Here is a 14,850-nt window from a genome sequence, read left to right as displayed (position 1 = left end):
GAACCAACACTGCAACCTATAATTGTATATCTACTATCTTGAACTCCAGAAGGGATTATCTACCTGACTCTGCCTGGCTCTACTAAATGAAAACTCTAGTGTCTGACAGTTTTCTAATTTATCTTGATTTCTGATATATGCAGTGTCTACTGCCTGATTTTGCCACATGCATTTAAGCAGTTGGTTCATTGGTCAAAATAAGCAATCTGAGGGCTAATTACTTACTTGTTCATTTTAGCCAAAATAATGATTGCTTGCTGGGCAGTGGATCAACTGCTGATGGTCAGCCTGACTTTCCAGATTCATTTGAAGGAGAACAGAGAACTTGAATATCAAAAATGCAATCAATTAAATTACTTGGTAATTTTTTTACACAATTAAGGAAGAAAGAGTCCATTTTGTGTGCAATTGTGGATTCCAGAATAGAAACTGATTAAAAAAATGAATTTTAAGGAAACAAAACATTTTCAGTGTTTCACTAATAAGAGACTGTAGAGTTTAGTACTTGACTAGAACCAGAGACCTGTTTCTTTCTTCCCATTATTTATTAGTTATTTAATCATGGGCAAGTAAGTTAGTCTCTCTGGGACTGTTTCATTTTATAAAATGGGAATAATGATGCTTTTTCTGATAGAAGGCAAGGAATGAGTTCTTGAGTTCCTTCTAAATCTAGTAAGATTTTTATGTTTATGTTTATATGTATACAAGTCAATTTATGTGTATAATCTTCTAGAATGATACTAGACCCAGGTAGTTTCTTTGGAAGGAAAATATCACTGAATTTGATCCTGAGATTTCTCTAAAGATATTTTGTGTCATTGTGTTAAAAAATATTAACCTACTGATCTTTTTCAATGTTAAAGGAAAAATATTCCAATTGGTCACTGAACACTCTACTCAGCATTTATATGTCATTACAAGTGGCATCTAAAAATAATGGAGGTACGTTATGGATGGCAACTAGAGATGTAGTTTCTCTCTGATATAAATCAGCTGTGTAAATTTGGGAGGTCACATCCATTTTGTACTCCAAGTTCTTCTCAGCTCTATTTATCTGAGATTTTTTTGAAATGACTCAATATTGGGGCATACAAGTTAAATCAACACTTCACACTGCATGCAAAATTAGTTTATTAGTTTTCAGGGAATATAACATAGTAAAGGCTTTTCAAAAGATTTTCAGTTAACAGCAAAATCAAAGAATGTATGAAGGTAAAGCATTACATCATCAGAAAGAAAACTAATAATTGCTTATACCTAGCCCAGGAAACTTTGTTTCCACTAGCTTCTGGAAGTCCTTTCTACATCAAACTCTCTGAGTGTGACATGCACACCTTGTATTTTGAACCAGCTAATCATGATCTTCCACTGTAACTTTCTAGCAAAGCATTGTAAGTACTCTCTGGCTCCTCCTCATGGCTTCAAAGGGCTTTACAGGATCTATGTGAACATTTAAAACGTAGTACACATCCTTGGTATTTCATTGTATATTATCCATTTCAAATTATATTTCCAGTCTTTTCAGTCTTTTTTTTTTTTTGGTCCAGAGTATTCTTTATTTCTCAGCTAGTTAGACAAAAATTTTCCATTAATAGCACAGTACTTCCTTCCCTTTATGCTTAATGAATTTATGTAATTATAAAACATATAATTATAATCAATTATGTGTGACTACTACCTTATATTTTGCTACCATATGCTTTTAGCTTTCACATCAAATGCTACGGCATACATAGAGACTTGCTCATTTCTTAACTTCAGCTTTATCTGCTCCAGTACTCCTCCACCACAATCTAAATTGCATCCTTCCTGGGAGACTGGAAAACAATCCCAATGCTTAGATCTGTTTTACTCAGCTTTCTTTGTGCTTTCCAAAGCTGAATTGCAGAACCACATTTATTTATTTATTTTTATTATTATTTTTTTTTTTACAACCTCACTGCCAGGTTATAATGAAAGGGAGTCTCAGACCAAATTCTGGCACACATACGAACCCTTATTGAGCAAGCATTTATTATCCTGCAGGCACAAAGCATACATCCATATATTCTGAAAGTTTCATTAAATTCCAATTTGCTGACTTTTCAGGTGATTGGATCTTCACTTTGATGTCAGGTTCACTTGAGGCTGATGACAGTACTCTAGAGGTACAATTCTATTACCTTCAGGTTATTTTCAGGCAACTGGAAATCATCTGACCCAATGGCTGGACACTTCCGGGAATCAAGACTCAGGCACCATTTCTAAATCTAAGAGTTTATTAGGTTCTTCATGCATGACCTGGAGTGTCTCTAAAACAGTTAGGCCAACTCACATATCTTTTTCTACTTCTTTTCCTCAATGCCCTGAGTGTGTGTGTTGACCCTCACTCCCAGGTCTCACAATCTCTCGCAGAACCACATTTATATCTGCCATCTCCTTTGCCTCCTTTCCCTGTCCTCAATCTCCAATTCCGTTTAAAAAAAAAATTCTGGACACGATTGTAAATAGGAAGCAACAGTGTGATTTGCAGTGTTTTCCTTCATTCTGTTTGTAGCACAAAGGGAAATCACATTAACCCTGAAACTTTGAAATATCACTACTAACCAAAGACCTTCGAAGGCAAGACTATCTTCCACCTCAAAAGATAAGACGTAGAGATACAATTTCAACTTCTGAATAAAGTCCACCAAAATTTAGTACTGGTTACTAAAGAACAGATACTGGGATTTTGTGGCAGGCATCTTGAGCTGCACGGCAAATTCCATAGATGTGACCCCTGACTGCAAAGCAATGAATGGTATTTCCAGAGAGGTGAGACACATTATTCCAAATTTGAATTATTTTTCTGTACTAACCACCAAATACAATTACGCTGCTTTAATCTCAGTATACAGAGCTTCAGAAAGAAAACGGATTTCAAATATAGTTTCCTCTGCTGTCCTCCGGTGGTTCAAACAGGTATCTATCTGCATGGTGTGTTGGGGGATAGTGGTAAAAATAGCCATATGGAGTGCTTACTAAATGCCAGCTTCTTTAAACAAATTATCCCCTTTACTCCTTACAACAAACCGGTAAACTGGTTAAAATATACATTAGAAAATGGATCACTGAAATGACATTGAAAAACATAGAGAATGTGAGAGAATTTTGTGTAAAGTCCTGTACAAATGAAATGTTTTCTGATTGATATAATTATTTTATTAGATAAGTGGTGAATCATGGCTCATAATTGGAATCCAGGCCTACTTGACACCATTAAAGTAAATTTCCCCACTTTACTGATGAAGTAACTGAGATACAGAGAAGTCAAGCAATTTGGCAAAGTCACATACCTGTAAGTGATGGAGCCAGAACCCAGCCCCTGCAGTCTGTCTCCTGACTCTGCACCCCACAGCACCACGCTAGAACAAAGCCATGGGAGGCAGCCTCTCAACCTTCCAGGGTTCCTGCCAATGAAGAACTCAAACATCCTGAGCTCTGAGAATAAGTGCCATATCATTTGAGTCCTTCTGTTTTCATGTCCTCTGCCCTTGCATACATAAGGATTCAAATTCAAGGCACTTTGCTTCTTAGTAAAGTGACTTGTTCACCCTTACTTGAGAAGTGACTTTGTCCACTGTTACTGGGGTAGGACATTAGACCTGGACTACTCAACAGCTAGTGGCACTAATTCTAATAGCGACAGACTAACCACAAGCCCTCCCAGGAGTCTCAGGCATTTTCATTTCTTATGCAGGGAATGGGCAGGACACCATTATTATCCATCAATTTGTTTTCAATAGGCCATTGTTATGAAGGATCAAAATGGGAGCAAGGAAAACATGGTCTGCCACCACTCCTATGGTCTTGCATAAGTCAACCTCTCTGGGACTTCAGTTTTCCCAAGACAGGGGAGGGTGATTAAATTATGAAAGTGGATGATTGGCCCATTTTGAATCACTGATCCTTTTGAAGAGCCATCATGATGGGGAAAGCTATTTGAGGAAATGATCCAGAAAAACTGCATACACACAGACATATGTGTGTTCAGAGTTTGACTATTGAATTGACTACATAATGACACCCCCCCCCCCCCCAGAGATGTCTATGTCCTAATCCCTAGAACCTGTGAATGCTACCTGATATGGCAAAAAGGACTTTACAGATGTGATCAAGTTAAGGATCTTGAGTTGGGGAGATTATTCTGGAGTAGCGGGGTGGGCCTGATGTGATCACCAGGGTCCTTACAAACAGGTCAGAGTCAGAGAGAAGGTAATGTTATGTCAGAAGAGAGTGTTAGTGAAGCAGTGTGAGAAAGACTTAGCCAGCCATTGCTGGATTTGAAGCTAGAGGAAGGAGCCATGAGCCAAGGAATGCAGGCAGCCTCTAGAAACTAGAAAAAGGCAAGGCAAGGCATTCCCTCCTAGATCCTCCAGAAGGCATGCAGACCTTTGAGCACTTTGATTTTAGCCCAGTGATACTGATTTCGAACTTCTGTTCTCCAGAACTGTAAGATAATGAATTTGTATTGCTTTAGGTTACTGAGTTTGTGATGAATTTTTCACAGTGGAAATAAGAAACCAAATCTACTACTTTCCAGGAGTTTATCAACCCACAAGCCTGTCCATGAGTAACACATTTGGGATTAAGACCTCTTCAAGGTCACATCAACAAGCATCCTATGACTCTACAGGCACTGTGCTCTCCCTTACACAAAGCTGTGGGGTCATTTGCTCCTAGAAAATAAATAAATTGATATATCTATAATGTAATATTTTATAAATACATAAAATAAAATGTGTCCTATTTTCAGAAGTTATAAACTGGGGAAAGAACAGCCAAATGTAAATTTATATGTCTTTATACTGTGTTGCATCCTACAAATAAGATGAATTTAAATATATATTTTTCTTTTGTAGTTGCCAGTTAGTGACATCAACAAAGCTATATACTGAAACACATTTAATAAAGTGAATATATTCCAAGATTTGAAATGAGAGAAAGCAAACGTCAAAGGAAAACAATCAGGATCAATATGGTGCTTCATTGATTGTATACATTTTATAAATCCAGAGCATTGTTTATTATTGACAAATTTATGCTTACCATTCTTTTGTTTAAGATAAGTTGAATTTGAGAAAAACAGCCTAGAAAATAGCATCCTTATTCCCACAATGATTTAAAGGATCCTTTGAGAAAAGGTCTATATTTTGTGGGGTAATGACCAAAACACAAAATATCCAAGTTATTATTGGCAGAGCCAGAACAATAAAAAGTAATAACTTCAATTCATAACGCCCACCTTCAGTGGGCCCTGAGTTTTGAGCACCTTCCCCGGAATTTTCTAGGACGCCGTTGGGTGCCTGGTAGCCCCTAGACGGGCCCGCGTGGACCCGCTTGTCCTCCTCCAGGCTCCCCCGCACGTTCGGCCGTTCACCACCCACCCTAGGGCTGGAACCCGGGGCGTGGGTCTGCGAGTCGGTTCTCCCGCTGTTTGTACCCCCGCAAGAGCGCCAACCCGGTCTACAGCACCCGGGCCGGCTGGGTGGAGGCAGGTCCTTTTCTCAGTGCGCCCCGCCCCGCTGGCACCTACAGTGGCCAACCCCGCAGTCCTCTGGGGTGGGGTGACGCGTCTACTTCCCCCTCCGAGGGCTTTCAATGGACCCTCACATCGCCGTTCTCTCCGGCCTCCAAGAACGTTCCTTGGAAGACCGTGGGAACACTCGCCTGGCTCCGCCCACGGGCTCCTCTCAGCTGGCGCGGGTGTGTGGGAGGCACTCTCGCTTCTCGTTGAGAGATCGTGTTCTAGAAGTATAGCTATTATAGCCTAAAGAATTCAAGAAAAGACATAGCGGGAAGAGACACTTTCTTACATTTATACGATAAAGCTTCAAATGACCAGAATTTACCATCCCCAGAAAACAAACCATCATTCACATTTTCCGGCACGCCTTGGTAAGACTTGCATTTGTGGTCATCATGAAGATTGCACATAGCACGCTTTGAGAAAGTCATTGGAAGCCAGTATTCAGGAACAGCATTGTAGGTAGGGGAGCTTAATGAGTTATGATGCAACCAGCATTAAATAAATGGCATTAGGGGACTGTAGGGGCAAGAATTATTCTGTTGTTTCAATACAGATAATTCCAAAGACCCACAGCCACTGAGTAATAGTAGCTTTGCTACCTTTTTCTCATGATGGGAAATGTGAAATTAGACAGGAATGGTGCGTTTGACAATAAAGAACATGACCTGAACAGAAAAAGATGCTGCATGGACTCGACAGAATCTTCACACACACTGATTAAAATAAACAAGAAACAAACACGTAAGTACCTCTTCTTTACCATTATTCTGAATCTTCATCAATAAATTACCGTATCTCACATGGGCCCATGGACTTTTTTTAATAATTCAATTTTATTGAGATATATTCACATACCGTACAGTCATACAAAGCCTACAATCAGTCATTCACAGTACCACCATATAGTTGTACATCCATCACCGAAAGTAACTTTTGAACATTTTCATTACCACACACACAAAAGTAATAAGAATAAAAATTAAAGTGAAAAAGAACAATTAAAGTAAAAAAGATCACTGGGTGCTTTTTTTTTTTTCCCCCCATTTTTCTTCTGGACAAAGGGGAGTGTGGTCCACATGGCTTTCCCAATCACATTGTCACCCCTCATAAGCTACATTTTTATACAATCATCTCTCATGAATATTTTAATATATCTTTTAATAAAATTGTACAGACAGGGACCCACAAGATGTTTGCTCCATTCCCTGTGTACACTAGGTTCAACCCTAACTCAATCCTTTACTATATTTTCTTGCAGTTAGCCAAATAAATAGATTTGTCTTAAATTTAAATTTTGCATTTTAGCCCTTAGATCCATTTGCCTTCTATACATTTTAAGTCCGTTATATTGCTTTTCACTAACCCTATCTTCTTCCATACTTCTTTTACTCCTTCATTTTTCTCTCCTCCCTCCCCACCCAGTTCCTTTCAAATCCAAAGCACAAGGGGTGTGTGTGTGTGTATGAGAGAGAGAGAGAAAGAGAGGGAGAGAGAGAGATGAAAGGAGAGAAGGAGGAGAAGGGAGAAAGTCAAAGAGACATCAAAATTCAAAATTGTCATGGCCAGGATGGAAGAAGAGGAACATGTACAAATTCTCTTTCCAGCCCACCTCATATTTTGTCATGTGCAAGGTAATGTTGGAAGTGTAGACACCTTAAAACTATTGTTGTCCCTTCTTTGTTGTTGCCCAGAATTGAGGCCCTCATCTGTTTTGAGGATCGAGAGCGTTAGCATCAAGGTCGTTAGGAGAGTAACATCTCTACCCACAGAGATACCATCTTCTGATCATAACACCTGGGGTCAGAGATGTTAGCTGCTGACTTTGAAGTCTGGTGCCACACAACTGGCTCCAATAGAAACATGATCTTGAGGAATCATGGGCTTTTATATCTGTAAAGAACCTTGGCAATCATTTTGCCCAACTTCCCTCATTTCATAGATGGGAAGCTGAGGCCCAGAGAGGATGTGTTTTGCCCGGAGTCATATGGAATATTAATTGTAAATGTAAATTAATTGTAAAGAAGGCCTTTTACCTAGTCATGTGACTCCTGGGTCCAGTGCTTTTAGAAGCAGACCATGTTACCACTCCATTAGGTTCAGTTGTTCATTCAATGAATAAATATTATCTGAGTGCCTACTCTGTGTCAGCCATTGTCCTATGTGCTAAAAAATACAACAGTGAACAAAGAAAGATTAGTGCCCTCATGGAACTTACATTACAGTAGGGAGAGGAAGAGAATAAACACAATAAATGATTCTAATGTATATTTGAAGGTGATCAGTGCCATGGAAAAAAATAAAACAGGGTAAGAGGGGTAGGTTGCTCAGGGTAGCTTCACTGAGAAAGGGACATTTGAGGCAAGACCTGAAGGAGGACATGAGGGAGTGAGCCAGATGGGTACGGGAGGAAAAGTACCCCAAGCAGAAGGAATAACAAGTGCAAAGAGCTTAGGAGAGGAACTTGTTTGAAGAATCTCCAGCATTTAAAAACCAAACAACACACAAAAAACCTCTTGAGCATTCTGAGATGTAAAGGCTTTATGGTGAATATACGAGGTTTGAAAAGGAGAGTTTTACCAAAGATTCTGCTAATAAAATAATAAAGCAAATAAAGGGGCACTTCATTTACTAGATTAAAACTCGTAGCACTTTACACTACAGCAAAATGACCTAATAGCAAAACCTTTGAGACTTTCCTGTTCAAGTTCATTATTATTTTCATTAACTGCAATAAATTTTGATTAAACTGCAAACAATTTTTCTTGCCTTCCCAAACTAGAAATGAAAGCACTGTGGACAGATAACAATATAGAAATAATCTATTAACAAAAATAGCTATAGTCCATTTTAAAAGCTGCTTGCAGTGACTGACGTTTAATTGTGATTGATAAAAATAAGGAAATTACAAATTATACTAACACAGAGATTTGAAAAATTCTTTCAAAGAGATTATTTATTTGATCCTGCAATAAAAGTACATTAGGTTTTATAAAAAAGACTTTAACAGATGTTTTCAAAGAAAATGTTTTGTATTAAGAAATGGTACTCTTGAATCTTTGCTTTTCAAAGCACTTTAAGTATAATGGACATCGGGGTAATTAGATTCTCTAGTAAAATCTGACTTTAGAGGAATTCTGCAGAGTAGAAACAAAAGTCTACAATGTTGACTGTTTCAATTGCATTCAGGATGAAATACAGAATAAAATGATTTGTTTAATTAATTGAATTGCTCTTTATTGGTATGCAAAAATGTTTCACCAATTCAGCACTCTGATATCCTTATCAAGTTGATACATTTTTCTAGTAAGACCTTATTTATCTAGGAATTCCAGCCCTTCTTTATTGCAGGGTCGACACTCAATTGTCATATTTAGAAAGTGATCACAGCTTCCCTTCCTGAAGATGTGAGCCAGTCCTAGCTGTTTCACACAGTTGCAAGTCCAATTGTGACACACATTTCATGGTTTGCTTACAGTTGTGTAGTGAAATCTATACTGGTTTTCATTAATACCTATTTTAAACGCAGTGTTTTCTCTACTGAAAACTAATGGAAGTTTTCTCCTGATCTGAGTGAGATAACAAATGAAGTGATTCTTCTACAATATCAATCACAACCATGGAACCTGATCATTCTTTACTGACTTCATCTGTGGAAGCATAAATAAAGATTAAAGATGTCATGCACTTTTGCTGTTTTTCAGCTGTCTAGAATCCCTCTTCCCCCCAATATGAATGAACTTTCACTGTGCATAGTCTTGAAGGGAGGGAAGTTCCAAATCATCAGAAAGTTAGGGGGTGGATACAGGATTAAAATTTGGCCAACTACCAACTCCTGGTGTTTTTTTGAAGCTTGAACCAGCGATACAGGGAAGGAAGAGACTGCTAGTAATTCATGCAGTGACGGCCTGCTCTGTAGCTTTACAGTAAGTTTTTTTTTTTCATTTTTTATGCATTTTTTATTGTGAACTTTATATACTTAACAGTGATAACTTTCAGAGTATGCTTTAACAAGTAGAGAGCAAATTTCAAAGAATGTTATGGGTTACAGTTCCACAATTTCAGTTATTTCCATTATACAGTAAGTTTTTAAGACAGCGTGAACCTTCAAAATTTGTTCTTTTTCAAGATTGTTTGGGCCACTTTTGCTCCTTTGCATTGTCATTCAAATTTTAGAACCAACTTGTTAATATCTACCAAAAAGCAAAACAAAAATAAAAACTGCTAGAGTTTGATTGAGATTGCATTAAATCTGCAGTTCAGTTTGGGGAGAAGTGACATCTTAATGATAGTAAGTCTTGCAATCAACATATCTATCTCTGCATTTATTTAGGCTTTCTTCAATTTCTCTCAGTTATGTTTTCTTAGTTTTCACTGTACATGTTTTGCACACCTCTTAAGTTTATGCCTGTCTTTAAGAATAAATCAATTCTTAAAATGGCATTTCCTTTGAAATTCCATTTTTACATCTGTGGCTAGTATATAGAAATACAATTATTTTGATGTGGCCTTGCTAAATTCACTTATTAGTTCTAACAATTTTAAACACAGATTCTTGGGGGGAGGCAGGGCAAGATGGTGGAGTGGTGAGGTGTACGTTTTAGTTACGCCTCCAGGGCAGTAGGTAGAAAGCCAGGAACTGCGTGGACCGGACACCGCAGAGCAATTTCACTTTGGGCATACTTCATACAACGCTCATGAACACATGGAACTGCTGAGTTCAGCGAAATCTGTATGGTTTCGTGGCCAGAGGTCCCGCACCCCTCCCTGCCAGGCTCAGTCCCGTGGGAGGAGGGGCCATCAGTGCTGGGAACAAGGAAGGAGAACTGCAGATGCAGCTCTTATCGGAAACTCATTCTACTGATCCAAACTCCAATCATAGATAGACTGAGACCAGACACCGGAGAATCCGGAGCAGCCAGCCCGGTGGAGAGGAGATAGGGATAGCAAAAACAGCAAGAAAAACCCAAAAATAAAAGCGGAGGCTTTTTGGAGTTCTGGTGACAATAGAAAGGGGAAGGACAGAGCTCAGGCAGAGTCAGGCTCATATGCAAATCCAGAAGAAAAACCGGTTTCTCTGCCTCCTGGATCCTGCCTTAATGGCCCTAATTGCCTTGTTTCTTAGGATTTCAATAACCCATTAGATCTTCAAGGAGGACCTTTCCCTTTTTTATTTTTTTTTTTAAATCTTTTTCTCTTTTTCTAAAAAAAAATTACTCTAAGAAGCCGAATACAGAAAGCCTGAAAGACTGGCAATTTAGGCAAGTCAAGACAAGAACAGAACTGAGAGAGCTCTGTGACACAAGGCAATAAGTCCAGTGACTCAGAAAATTCACTAAACACCACAATTTCCCAAGGAAAGGGGGGCATCCTCTCATAGCCATCATCCCAGTGGACAGGGAACACTCCTGCCCGTCACCGGCCCCAGAGCCCAGAGTTGCCCCAGACAACCCAGTGTGATGGGAAGTGCTTCCAATAACACACGCACATACCACAAAATCAGGCATGGACATTAGCCTTCCCTGCACCCTCAGCTGGTTGTCCCAGAGTTGAGAAGGTGAAGAAGTGTGAATTAACACATCTCATTCAGCCATCCTTTCAACAGACTGGGAGCCTCCCTATCCAGCCCTGCAGCCCAGAACTGCCCTGGGGGGACGGCACTCACCTGTGACATAGCACAGTCATCCCTCAACAGAGGACCTGGGGGTGCACGGCCTGGAAGAGGGACCCACTCGCAAGTCTCAGGGGCCATATGCCACTACTAAGGACCTGTGGGTCAGCAGCAGAGACAAACTGTGGCAGGACTGAACTGAAGGATTAGACTATTGCAGCAGCTTTGATTGTTAGAGCCACCCCCCTTCCCTGACAGCCCAGACACACGCCCCATATACAGGGTGGCCAACAATTACACACGCAAGCTTGGTACACCAATTGGACCACACAAGACACACCCCCACTCACCACAAAGACAAAGCAGGGAAGAACTGGCTTGAGGGGAATAGGTGGCTCGCAGACGCCACCTACTGGTTAGTTAGAGAAAGTGTACTCCACGAAGCTGAAGATCTGACAAATTAGAGATAAGGATTTTAATCGGTCTACAAATTCTAAAAGAACCTATCAAGTTAAGCAAATTCCAAGAGGCCAAAAACAACAGAAAAATTTTAAAGCATATGAAAAAACAGACGATATGGATAACCCAAGCCCATGCACCCAAATCAAAAGATCAGAGGAGACACACTACTTGGAGCAACTAATCAAAGAACTAAAGATGAATGACAAGACCATGGCACAGGATATAAAGGACATCAAGAAGACCCTAGAAGAGCATAAAGAAGAAATTGCAAGAGTAAATAAAAAAAATAGACGACCTTATGGAAATTAAAGAAACTGTTGACCAAATTAAAAAGATTCTGGATACTCACAGTACAAGACTAGAGGAAGTTGAACATTGAATCGGTGACCTGGAAGACGACAGAATGGAAAATGAAAGAACAAAAAAAAGAATGGGGAAAAAAATAAAAAAAATTGAAATGGACCTCAGGGATATGGTAGATAATATAAAACATCCAAATATAAGACTCATTGGTGTTCCAGAAGGGGAAGAGAAGGGTAAAGATCTAGGAAGCATATTCAAAGAAATTGTTGGGGAAAACTTCCCAAATCTTCTAAACACCATAAATACACAAATTATAAATGTCCAGCAAACTCCAAATAGAATAAATCCAAATAAACCTACTCTTAGACATATTCTGATCACACTGTCAAATACGGAAGAGAAGAAGCAAGTTCTGAAAGCAGCAAGAGAAAAGCAATTCACCACATACAAAGGAAACAGCATAAGACTAAGTAGTGACTACTCAGCAGCCACAGTGGAGGCAGGAAGGCAGTGGCATGACATATTTAAAATTCTGAGAGAGAAAAATTGCCAAACAAGACTTCTTTATCCAGCAAAGCCTGAATTCAAATTTGAGGGAGAGCTTAAATTTTTCACAGACAAACAAATGCTGAGAGAATTTGCTAACAAGAGACATGCCCTACTGGAGATACTAAAGGGAGCCCTACAGACAGAGAAACAAAGAAAGGAGAGAGAGACATGGAGAAACATTTAGTACTAAAGAGATTCAGTATGAGTATGTTAAAGGATATTAATAGAGAGAGGGAAAAAATATATCTGACAAACATAAACCAAAGGATAGGATGGCTGATTCAAGAAATGCCTTCATGGTTATAACACTGAATGTAAATGGATTAAACTCCCCAATTAAAAGATATAGATTTGCAAAATGGACCAAAAAAAACGAACCATCAATATGTTGCATGCAAGAGACTCATCTTAGACACAGGGACACAAAGAAATTGAAAGCGAAAGGATGGAAAAAATATTTCATGCAAGCTACAGCCAAAAGAAAGCAGGAGTAGCAATATTAATCTCAAATAAAATAGACTTTAAATGCAAGGATGTTATGAGAGACAAAGAAGGCCACTGCATACCAATAAAAGGGGCAATTCAACAAGAAGAAATAACAATGATAAATGTTTATGCACCCAATCAAGGTGCCACAAAACGCAAGAGACAAACACTGGCAAAACTAAAGGACGCAATGGATGTTTCCACAATAATTCTGGGAGAATTCAACACATCACTCTCTCTCCTATAGATAGATCAACCAGACAGAAGACCAATAAGGAAACTGAGAACCAAAACATTCTGATAAATGAATTGGATTTAACAGACATATATAGAACATTACATCCCAAATCACCAGGATACACATTCTTCTCTGGTGCTCATGGAACTTTCTCCAGAATAGATCATATGCTGGGACATAAACCAAGACTCAATAAATTTAAAAAAATTGAAATTATTCAAAGCACATTCTCTGACCACAATGGAATACAATTAGAAGTCAATAACCATCAGAGACAGAAAATTCACAAACAACTGGAGGTTAAACAACACGCTTCTAAACAATCAGTGGGGTAAAGAAGAAATAGCAAGAGAAATTGCTAAAATATAGAGGCGAATGAAAATGAGAACACAACATACCAAAACCTATCGGATGCAGCAAAAGCAGTACTGAGGTTGAAATTTATAGCACTAAATGCATATATTAAAAAGGAAGAAAGAGCCAAAATCAAAGAACTAATGGATCAACTGAAGAAGCTAGAAACTAAACAGCAAACCAATCCTAAAACAAGTAGAAGAAAAGAAATAACAAGGATTAAAGCAGAAATAAATGACATAGAGAACAAAAAAACAATAGAGAGGATAAATAACACCAAAAGTTAGTTATTTGAGAAGATCAACAAGATTGACAAGCCCCTAGCTAGACTGACAAAATCAAAAAGAGAGAAGACCCATATAAACAAAGTAATGAATGAGAAAGGTGACATTACTGCGGATCCCAAAGAAATTTAAAAAATTATAAGAGGATACTATGAACAACTGTATGCCAACAAACTGGGTAATGTAGAGGAAATGGACAATTTCCTGGAAACAAATGAACAACCTAGACTGACCAGAGAAGAAATAGAAGACCTCAATCAACCCATCACAAGCAAAGACATCCAATCAGTCATCAAAAAACTTACACAAATAAATGCCCAGGGCCAGATGGCTTCACAGGGGAATTCTACCAAACTTTCCAAAAAGAACTGACACCAATTGTACTTAACCTCTTTCAAAACATCGAAGAAAATGGAACACTACCTAACTCATTTTATGAAGCTAACATCAATCAAATACCAAAACCAGGCAAAGATGCTACAAAAAAGGAAAACTATAGGCCAATCTCCCTAATGAATATAGATGCAAAAATTCTCAACAAAATACTTGCAAATCAAATCCAAAGACACATTTAAAAAATTATACACCATGACCAAGTGGGGTTCATTCCAGGCATGCAAGGATGGTTCAACATAAGAAAATCAATGTATTACAACACATTAACAAATTAAAAGAGAAAAATCAAATGATCATCTCAATAGATGCTGAAAAAGCATTTGACAAAATCCAACATCCGATTTTGATAAAAACACTGCAAAAGGTAGGAATTGAAGGAAACTTCCTCAATATGATAAAGAGCATATATGAAAAACCCACAGCCACCATAGTACTCAATGGTGAGAGACTGAAAGCTTCCCTCTAAGATCAGGAACAAGACAAGGATGCCCGCTATCACCACTGTTATTCAACATTGTGCTGGAAGTGCTAGCCAGGGCAATCCGGCAAGACAAAGAAATAAAAGGCATCCAAACTGGAAAGGAAGAAGTAAAACTGTCACTGTTTGCAGATGATATGATCT

The 14,850-nt window shown here is 38.6% G+C and overlaps 1 protein-coding gene across 4 annotated transcripts in view; it reads right to left on the bottom strand.

Annotated features, from left to right (window-relative positions):
• Window positions 1–14,850, bottom strand: part of TRAPPC3L (trafficking protein particle complex 3 like) — an 82,637-nt gene that overhangs the window by 59,953 nt on the left and 7,834 nt on the right. The window contains exon 3 of one of the 4 annotated variants that reach the window (XM_037842821.1): window positions 5,089–5,788. The exons of the other annotated variants lie outside the window; for them this stretch is intronic. Coding sequence (XP_037698749.1) covers window positions 5,306–5,788 — 483 coding nt within the window. The 3' untranslated portion in view covers window positions 5,089–5,305. Of the gene's footprint in view, window positions 1–5,088; window positions 5,789–14,850 lie in introns of those variants that run through there. 4 annotated transcript variants of the gene reach the window in all.

The sequence above is a fragment of the Choloepus didactylus genome, chromosome 7, assembly GCF_015220235.1.
Source record: "Choloepus didactylus isolate mChoDid1 chromosome 7, mChoDid1.pri, whole genome shotgun sequence".
NCBI classification, from domain to species: Eukaryota; Metazoa; Chordata; class Mammalia; order Pilosa; family Megalonychidae; genus Choloepus; species Choloepus didactylus.
The sequence above is the reverse complement of the archived record's forward strand: the minus strand, read 5'-3'. Positions and strand labels throughout refer to the sequence as shown.